General features: G+C 38.4%; 1 protein-coding gene across 1 annotated transcript in view; it reads left to right on the top strand.

Moving 5' to 3' along the window:
• The window catches only part of rpgrip1l (RPGRIP1 like), a 25,048-nt gene extending 21,360 nt beyond the window's left edge, over positions 1-3,688 (top strand). The window contains exons 24-27 of the mRNA XM_016532710.1: positions 615-801; positions 1,993-2,077; positions 2,213-2,349; positions 2,930-3,688. Coding sequence (XP_016388196.1) covers positions 615-801; positions 1,993-2,077; positions 2,213-2,349; positions 2,930-3,054 — 534 coding nt within the window. The 3' untranslated portion in view covers positions 3,055-3,688. The remainder of the gene's footprint in view (positions 1-614; positions 802-1,992; positions 2,078-2,212; positions 2,350-2,929) is intronic.
• The last annotated feature ends 7,124 nt before the right edge of the window (positions 3,689-10,812 follow it).

Here is a 10,812-nt window from a genome sequence, read left to right as displayed (position 1 = left end):
TTTTGAATATGGATATTGTTCTTACAAAAACGCATTGATTCGCTACAGGAGGCCTTTGTTCACCCCCCGGAGCCATGTGAGATGCTTTTTTTTTATGGATGGGCGCTTTTTATTTAACTTCTTTTGGACTGATGCATGCAACACCCATTGAGTGGCATTAAACAGCTTGAAAGATCAAAGACAATTTTTTATATAACTCCGACTGGATTCGTCTGAAAGAAGAAAGTCATATACACCTAGGATGGCTCTGGGGTGAGTAAAACAGAGCCTAATTTTAATTTTTGGGTGAACTAACCCTTTAATGGCCTGAACACTCCAGCAATGTGGACAGCATGTTTGACAGATTGAATTAAATGATACACGGATAGACAAAGCATCTCCAACCCCCATCATTATCAGAGAGCTATGCCCTGTAGGTTACATGTCTTCATCAGGAAAGAGATATAGGTTTTCCGGTGTCCATCATTTCAAATGGTGGACTATTCTTTGCAGTGTTCTGTCAGATGTAGAGAGTGATTGGAGTCCCTGAAGATTCACAGCGAGTCTCACCATGTCAGCTGGTGTGAGGTTGTATGTCAGTTGTGATAAGGTCATGTGACGCTTTGCTTCACCAGCCGTCCGAGTGCATTCGTGTGGAGATCGTTTCTATGAGTCTGAAGCCAGGCTCAAGAGTGGCGGAAGACAGTGCAATTGTCCGACTGTTTGTGGAGTACTCTTTCCTGGGCCTGCCATCAGTCGAGACCCCACTGTCCCTAAAGAAACCTCTGCCTGGACACAGCGTCTCCTACAACTTCAGCAATGGTGAACAACAACATTCATACTAATTTGCATGCAATACCAACCATTGCAATTGTTCTACTTTTTCTAGTATAGTATATATGGCAGCGTATTGAGCCTTATGGTAGAAAGTTGTGAGAATTGTTGCATTGATTAGGAAGACTCTGAATTTTCTTCTGGCCAATTTTGGGGTCTACACCTCAAACCTTCTAGAGTCATCATAGACTCAAAGTTACACTTTTCTCTACAACAGTGGTTCCTGGTCTTGGAGAACCTGGATGTCTCTGTTATCTGATACACATATTTGAAGTCTTGGAGTCTTTTCTAATGAGCTGATGAGTTGAATCAGTGTTTGATTAGGGAGATGTAAAATGTGCCATGTTGGGGGTTCTCCAGGACCAGGATTGGGAACCACTGGTCTACAACAGGGGTGTCCAGTCCTGCTCCTGGAGAGTCACTGTCTTGCAGAGTTTAGCTCCTATCCCAAACACTCCTGAACCAGCTAATCAAGGTCTTCTAGAAGCTTCCAACAGCAGGATGTTGGCCCTCCAGGAGCAGGATTTTCCTCGGGTTTAATGCCAACCTCAATAAACTTAGTGGTTTCAGCTTCTGCCCAACTAGATAACTTGGATAACTTGATCTAAAGCAGAGATCTCCAATCTAGCCACCGTCCTGCAGACTTCAGTTCCAAGTCTGCTCCAACACACTTGCCTGAAATTATCAAGTTGCCCTGAACACCTTGATTAGCTGGTTCAGGTGTGTTTGATTGGGATTGGAGTCTCCAGGAGCAGGGTTGGAGACCCCTAATCTAAAGTCATGACTCTGCTCCATTTAGATTACTTGGGTAATCCAGTGTTTTCCAACCCTGTTCTTGGAGGCACCTCAACACTAAACGTTTTTAACGCTTCCTAATCAAATGCATCTGAATCAACTCACCAGATCATTAGTAGAGACGTAGAGAAATAGATGGGTCAGATAAGGGAGACAGGGCTGCAGGAACAGGGTTGAGAAACACTGGGGTAATCCAAAGCACATTTATCAGCCACGTTTACTGCCCACCATTTTGAATTTTATACTGTTTTATACCTTGCTTGGCCACATAATCGGTTCTTGTCGCTGTATTATTTGACTAAATAATGCCAAATAAACATAATCTTTATTAGTAATTCATCAAAATAAAGAAAGAGACCTAAACAACATACAATGTTCTGACAGTGATCCATGTGGATAAGGAGAGTAACCAGTCCAGACGGCAAACTCTGAGGGCAGTGCTGGAGGGCCGGAACAGACAACTAGAGCAGTGAGACTCTTTCTGATCTATAATCAGTTTCTCTGTTGCTCATTAATTTGTCATGTAAAGTATATAGTTGTAGCATATACTACACTGGGCTGTCCAGCTCAAGTAAGCAGCTGACTCTTTCATTGGCTGTGACAGCATAAAGTTCACGATGGTGAGTGACCCTCCTGAAGAGGAGGAGCAGGACGAGGAGTGTGAGGATGTGGGTGTGGCCTATCTGCGTATTCTCGATATAATGGAGAAACACCGAGACATGAAGGACGTCAGCCTCAACAGTAAGTGTGTGTTTACATGGCATGACAAAATTCCAGTCACAACAAAAGTTTCAGTTTAGTTTGAATATTACAGTGGTGCTTATTTATGTTATCTCAAATCTTGAAATACTTGGTCATTTCAACAAATAGGATGTTAAACAGGACCTGGAACACTCTGTTTTCAACAAAGTATCAGTGAAAAGAGATGTTTAACCTCTGAAAATGTTGTTTGTCCACCATAGAAGGTCAAAATATACATTACATGATTTTATTTTGATTAATTTAATAACAGGGTGGCATACACATTTTTGCAAACACCTACATTTTGGTCAAACTAATATATATATGTTTTTCTAAATTTAATTGAATATCGATTAAACAGATTATCAAAATTATTACTGTGTGTTATTCATTTTTGCATATAGTCAATAACATATTCTTAAACATATATTTATCTAACATATGTAATAGTTCTTTCTCTAAAGAACATGATATTCGTGCATTTTTATATAATGAAAGAACAATCTGTACCCTATTCATGGAAAGTGCCATCTGCTGACTGTAAAAACTTTCTGTGTTTTTTTTCTGTCCCTCACTGTAGTTGTGGATGTTCAGGACAGCAGTGAAGTTATTGGCCATCTAGTTGTGACCGTCGAAGCTCTGGAGGCTCTAACGTCCATCATGAAAGATCCAGAGCGTGATCAACCTCTAACTACACTTGCTTAATTGACCAAAACCAATGATTTACTTTTTCCAATTGTGGAATATTAAATGTTCCTTAAATCATTTTCATTTTTAATTAGATTCACCGAAACGAAGTTAAATGTAATGCATGGGGCGGTCCGTTTGGTTTTAAACGCTACAGACGGTATAACATATGGGAACAAAAGAGTCCTTTATGTAAACGCCATCACGCGGCTTTGAACCCTTACGGTGTGAAATCATACCCTAATGTTTCTCTTTATGGCCTCCAGTGTTGCGTTTGATGGAGCGCTGATGTTTAGACCTTTAATAACTTTGCTTAATGAAAAGGCTGTTAAGCCTCATTAGGCAGCGCTGTGGCAGGCGGCGATATTTTATTGAAGGTGCGAAATGAAATCTAACTGGATTTAATGGGATTAAATCAAGCTCTTTAAAATGCTAATGCAGATTTTCACGCGTGTCGAGCTGTGGCGCTCGCGCAGACACTTCTTCTGTTTTGGTGTGTGCGATTGAGTGTGAAATGTTACTGTTATCTGCACTGCAGATCATTTGATATTTTCTTTATAGGTCTGCATATGAGAGTACAATTCTGATTATTTAGTATATTTTGTAGAGATGTAGATGCTTTATTTTGAATGTACCTTTGTAGACAGCCTTATAAACCGATATTTGTAAATGTCTTATATTTTTTTAACATTTCAGAGTAATGTATTCAACAGTTTTAGTGTTATTTCATTTTGTTCTCTGATTTTCTTAAAACCTCAGTTTTCCATTTTTTTATACTTAAAGTCGAGAAGAAACTGCATTTACAAGCCATTTGAATTTCGTGTAACTTACTTCTAAATAAGGAAACGTAACAAGAAAAAAAAAAGTAGGGGGGTAAGCATTGGAAATTGACTGGATGGTGAAAAGAGGTGTTCCATACCAGAATGGAGGTCATTAAAGGGATTGTTTAAAAAATGAAACCTTCACATTATTATAAACTGGTATGACTTTCTGTCTTCTACTGAACACAAAAGAAGAACACTGGGGTCCAAACAACATTGGATCCCATTGACTTTCATTGTGTGGACAAACAAAGCACGGAGGCATTTTACAAAATATCTTTTTTTTTAATGTTTCACACTGTCATAGAGGTTTGGGAACACATGTGCATGAGTTAACAAAATAAATAAATATATATATGAAGGAACATATTAAAAAAGTCAATAAAGTCCATAGCTAACAAGCTAACTCATGCTAACAACGGAAAATAATTTGTGTCTTTCTCCAGAAACATATTGGCAGATGTTTTAGTGAGTTTGACAGAGCTTTCAGTGAGGCTGTACTACTGTACATCAGTATTGGATCTTGGATGGCTAATGATCTCTCTGACGGGGTTCATATGTTCAGACAAGCAGCATCATTAGCCGAGCACATGACTTGATCAATATCATAGGTCGATGCCGAGCACTGCCGCCCAGTTCTGTCAGTTTCTCTGTCTTTCGCGTGTTCCCTCTCGCCGTTATCATGCAAATGACCCAGTCACCTGAAAAGAGGACAAGAAAAGGTGTCCCACAGGGTCTCATTAGCCATTCAGAGTTAAGATGTGGGGCGGGTCGTGTTGTCATGTGTAGATGATTGGAGCTCAGCCCTTTGACAGCTGTGACAGGCGTGTGGGTGGCCCCCTCCCCCCCTTTTCCCACTCTTGGCCCATCTGTCAAATCACCGCTGAGCACTCTGGGAAATGATATACAGGCCACTCCTCAATTAGACGTGTTAGGACAAGAGGGAAGTGTCATTTTGGTGACATGGATAACCTGAGCCCACAAAGGCCACTTACCGCCGGCAGATACTAAATGAATCTAGAGTGGAGCGAGTCACAGAAATATCAATTTAATCATCTCTCGGAAGGCACCTTGCACTTACATTTTGTTAAACCCAAAGCTTTATAGGTGACATAATGTGACAAAAGCGATAACGTTTAGGTTTCGACTAGGAACGGTGCTGGAGAAGTTACTTTAGCTTTTAAAGTTTACAATTTAAAGTAGTCCAACTACTAAAATAGCTACCCAGTAAACACAGAACATCCCCCTTATGTTAGTATTTGTTAGGTTTTACTTTTTATGACCATGAAATTATGTTCCAAGAATGTTGCAGGGAGGTTTTTCGATGCAACCTAAAAATAACTTTTTAATCTGCAAGTATTTCACTGCAACAATTTCATTACAAAAATGTTGTACAATAAATTCTTCACAAGTACTTGAACTAATTGAACTCTCTGTGAACATGTTAAAATGAAACTTTCCGACGCTGTATTCTAGAGAGAAAAGACAGTATCAGAGAGAGCTTTGGAACAGTTTACAGTTGACAAAAACTAACAATGAAGCATTTGTCACTGAACATCAAATCTTAAGTCTATTTTTAAAAGACTCTATTTGCAGATCGTAATGGGGCGACAGGGACGAGAGACATGCAGATCCATTTGCAAGCTTTTATTTAAAGATGTCACAAAACAGGCAAGGGTCAGACAATGGCGAACAGATATATTGAGGGCAAGACAAGAGAGTAATCCAAAACAGGCGTGGTCAAACGACGGCTAACAATATCCAGAGGGTTTGACAAGAGGGGTAATCCGATAACATGAGCAATGGTCCAGGCAAGGCGCAAACATAGTCCAAACGACAAGACAAGAGAACACCAAGACAGACAGATAATCAGGAAACAGGCAATCACAAGACAAAACAAGACTAAGAACTGAGACTGGGAACTAAGACAGGAAAACTAAACTGGCTCCGTAATGTAGCTATCGCCAGGAGAGTGATAAACGCTAGTGATGTTAGGTTCTTGAACAAATCGTTCTTTTGAGCCGGTTCTCAGGAAGTAACTGGTCGAGCTGGTTCACAAATCGAACTGAATCGAACTTTAGTTCCGGGTTGATGACGCAGGACGCACAGCCGAAGTAGCACGTCCAACTCAAAAATAACCAAATGAGCCGGTTCAACCAACTGTCGAAGTTTGCCGAGGATTACCGAGGACTCAACAAGAACCGAATGAGCCGTGGCGAAGTTTGCCGAGGATTACCGAAGATTCTGATTGAGTTGACGATACTGTGCAAGCCTGAGGCGCGTACTGGAAATATGCTTATGAATGTTATTAATTTACATTTTATTAAAACCTGCAAAAACCTTTCTGTCGAGTGATGTAAATACATTTTACAATAGTTTATTGTGCATGCATATTATATTTAAAGTTGCTTAAGCGAAATCAAGGAGTTTATAAGACTGGTTTATTCATTCTTTATACTGTAGACATGTAGAACATATCCGCGTTTGTGCATCAATGTCTGTAATGTGTGCTGTAGGTGCAAAACTTTTAGGAATCTTATCCAAGTTGTAGGCTAGTCAATATTGGTCAGTCAGTCGTATCTGAGGATCCGCGAATGAAACTGTGACCACAAACACCATTAACTTAAGTGAATTATATGGCAATAATCAGCAATATGCTTTCACACAAATAACTTTATTTTTGAATGTTTCAATATGCGTTGACACAAATGACTTATTTGAATTTTTCATTGATACAACATGGCACTGAGTTGTTAGAAAAGAAATGCGTAGAGACGTTATTGCTTGATGACGTCAGGAACCGTTGAATCGACTTTTTGAACCGGTTCAATGAGCCGATCTGTCCAAAAAGTACCGGTTCGTGGAAATGAATCGGACTTTGCATCACTAATAAACGCTAAACAATACTTGGCGATTTGAGTGGTTGTTATATAGTGTGTGTGTGATTGGCTGCAGGTGAGTCCAATCAGTGCAATGGAGCATGGGAAATGTAGTCCAGGGTGACGTGCAACAGTTTGTGTGGTTTGAGAGTCAATGTAATCGGTAGGCAACCTCTGGTGGCGAGCAGATGGAAGGCCACGGACCGGATTCGTGACGCAGATAATATAATATTAGTCAAATATAAAGTCAAATTTGTAATAAGTACATTTTAAATAATTGTTATATAAATCTTTTGTTTAAAGAAGTACACTTATTTTGATGTGTTGACTAGTTTTGACTGTCTTTTTGAACCGGTTCAATGAGCCGATCTGTCCAAAAAGTACCGGTTCGTGGAAATGAATCGGACTTTGCATCACTAATAAACGCTAAACAATACTTGGCGATTTGAGTGGTTGTTATATAGTGTGTGTGTGATTGGCTGCAGGTGAGTCCAATCAGTGCAATGGAGCATGGGAAATGTAGTCCAGGGTGACGTGCAACAGTTTGTGTGGTTTGAGAGTCAATGTAATCGGTAGGCAACCTCTGGTGGCGAGCAGATGGAAGGCCACGGACCGGATTCGTGACGCAGATAATATAATATTAGTCAAATATAAAGTCAAATTTGTAATAAGTACATTTTAAATAATTGTTATATAAATCTTTTGTTTAAAGAAGTACACTTATTTTGATGTGTTGACTAGTTTTGACTGTAGTGTGTTATTCAATATTATTTAAAGTTAATATATTTTAAATGCACTACTGTAAATTGCAACTTCTTTGCAAATGTGTATATTTAAATACATTACATACAAATTTTAATAGAAATTACAAAGTATATTGTAGTTGGATAGTATGTGAACATACTATGTACTTTAGTAATTACCATACAACCTACCCCTAAACATAACCCATGTCCTTATCTTATATTATCCAGTACTTTCTTAACCCACACTGTAAGTACAGGTAAGTGCATGTACTGTAAAATAAAGTATAACCTTTATTTCCTATAAATTCTTGTCAGTACATTCAGCAGCACACTTTAAAGATATTTTAAAGACTATGGAATTATGAAAGTATATAAAGTACTTAAGTCCTACTTAAATGGGTCAAGAAAGCACTTTTGTAACCACAACCTGTTAGCTGCTGGCACATAGCTACACAGGTGGCTACATTATTATGAAACAGTATATAGTGTACTTTACTTTAAGCGTAATTAAAGTTGTAGTGCTTATGTAGCAGCAGTTTTAAAGCAGTTATTGTAAAGCAGTTCTAAGGTCATTACAGTCCATGAAAGTGTTATCCACAGACCTTATTTTACTCAGAAATTTGAAACACATGCTAATTCACATGCTAAAACAAGTATGTTTTGACTGGCTGATTATTTTAAATTTTTTCTTACAGTGATGGCAGATAAATTACTTGTCGCTGGTGTTTATTGTGGTTTGACTGGCAGTCATGAATTGCTAATGGTGTCATTTAAAACTCAAACACACGTGTCCAAACGCGCAGCGCTTTGCATGTCCGAGACAGACAGACCCACTCCGGTCACTGAGGCGTGATGTTTGCCCTCACCGCTGTCTCGCCAGCTCCTCACCTTTGACTCGGTGCTGTATTTAGCGGAAGTGCTCTGGTTCTGGCCGGCTGTATTGCCGGGCTTGTCTAAATATGACTGGCCTGTCGGCAGGTTACATTACACTCACTCAAGCTCCTGCCCAGCAGCCCGTTCCAGCGCCGCAGGCCTGTCAACCGCATGATCAGGGGTGCATGAAGACAGGAGCCTCTATCACACTTCCTCTTTTTTTAATGTAGGCAGATTTCTCCTAAAATGGCTCTTGCTGTAGAGGAAGTGTATTTAGATGAGCCAAAGAAGAGGGCTTTGGAGAAACAGGATGTTGTTTGGACCAGTTCCTAACTGGTTTTTGATGGGCAGTGCTGGTCTGTTACTGGCACAGGTTGGCTAGTGTTGCAAGCAGGCCAGGCTGAGCAATGTGCCATGGTGGATGACCAGCCAAAACCAGAGTGAGAGTGTCCAAAATACACCTGATCATACTGGTCATCATTATTAAGCTCTTTCTGGTTCTTTATAAATGGTGACCAGCTTCAATTGCAGTTAAAACTAGGTTCTTTTGTTTGTTTGTTTGTTTTGAAAGTGGGAACAGAAATAGATCTAATATAATTACTTGAACAATATAAAGCAATATTTAAAAAGTACAGAAGCATTACCATGGCACAGTGATGTATTAGATGGTAACAACATAGTAATAACACTATTATTACAAATTATTTTGGGAATAACTGTGGTCTATGGCCCAAATTCCATGGAATTACTGTCCAAAAAACAAACCAAAACAAAACACAGTATTGCTGTGGTATACTTCCAAAAACACAGTATTACCACGGTAAATCTTTTGCAATAGTACATACATAAAAAGTACATGCATCTCAAATGAAATATGGTATTAGTCATTGGTGATATGCCCCAAAATTTAAGATGAAAAAAAAGGATTGAATGAATGAATGAATGAATAAATAAATAGTATTCTCTAAAATATAGTACATACCCCATAACTATTACCATAGTAATTGGTAAAAAAAAACTGCATAAGTTGTGCATATTGATTTATTTTAATTTTTTTTAAAAAAAAAAAAAAAAAAAAAAGTATACATATTCCATAATACACACTATAAACCTATTTTGTGATACTGCTATCATGACAAATAAAAAAGGTATTACATGCCCAAAATATGGTATTTACCCCATAAGTATTACCCCAGTAAAACTTTAAAAACACATAGTATTTTATAATACATTCCTAAATCTATGATAGTACTATCTTGCATGTCTAAAAACAAAAATATTGCTGTGGCACATGGCCAAACAAACAAACAAACAGTTTTACTACGGTAAATGTCCCCAAAACACGGTTTTGCAATAATGCATAAATAAAACATGTTATGCCATGATACATACCCAAAATAAATCATGGTATTACATGGTGCATGCCCCAAAATTTTATGTGAAAAATGGTTTAATATGAAAAAAAAGTCTCAAAAACGCATGATGGTTTTGCATGAAAAAACAAACAAACATGGTACTATACTACTAAAATGGTACTATATTAATGGCAGTATACTGTACTATATTGCACAATGTACTATATTAATAAGCATTCAACAACTATAATGCCAAAGATATGGTGTTGTCATGGCAGGAGGCATGGTATTACTGTGGAATGTGCTCTGGACTGAGACTGAACTGGATGAGATTCGTGGAAGGTGCAGAAACACCACTAGGTGGCGTTATGGCATCATTCTTTCCATTGAGATCCTGCCATCCTCTCAGTCTTTTACACTGAATGCTTTTTAATGGCATTTCTGTCACAAGACAAATTGTAATGTCGTCACCTCTTGCCCAGTGAACTCTCCCAAAAACTTGTTCCCTGCCCTGCTTTACCGTAATAATTAGCAGCACGAGGAGCGTTGCTTTGGTCGAGTCTTACGTGAGAACTGTGACATTCCTCAGGTTAAGAGACACACTCTCAGGCCATGTGTTCCTGACCCTGTGTTTTCATTGGCTCTCTATTAACAACGCTTTAGTGTGTGCGTGGCATGTCACCTCCGAAATTACATTTTCAAATCAGCCCTGTCATGCTTCATCTCACTGTTAATCGTTCACAGCGTTTAAGCTACTGTACAGCTCTCAGCACTAACTCACTCCGCTGTTTGTATGATATTTGTGTTGAGACCACGTGATCCATACATTTACCCCCCCCCCACCACACACACACACAAAGTAACAAAGCCATTCAATGCCTAACACACATATATATATATATATATATATATATAACATTTTAATTAGTAATAATGATAATAATAATAATAACTCTTCTTACCATCCATACTATAATTTTATTGTCAGTTAAATTATCAAGTTTAAAAAAAAACTGCATAAGTTGTGCATATTGATTTATTTTAATTTTTTTTATAAAAAAAAAAAAAAAAAAAAGTATACATATTCCATAATACACACTAT

The sequence above is a fragment of the Sinocyclocheilus rhinocerous genome, unplaced genomic scaffold (assembly GCF_001515625.1).
Source record: "Sinocyclocheilus rhinocerous isolate Xijiao unplaced genomic scaffold, SAMN03320098_v1.1 scaffold63, whole genome shotgun sequence".
Lineage (NCBI taxonomy): Eukaryota > Metazoa > Chordata > Actinopteri > Cypriniformes > Cyprinidae > Sinocyclocheilus > Sinocyclocheilus rhinocerous.
Note: the sequence above shows the minus strand (reverse complement) of the source record. Positions and strands in the feature narration are given on the sequence as shown.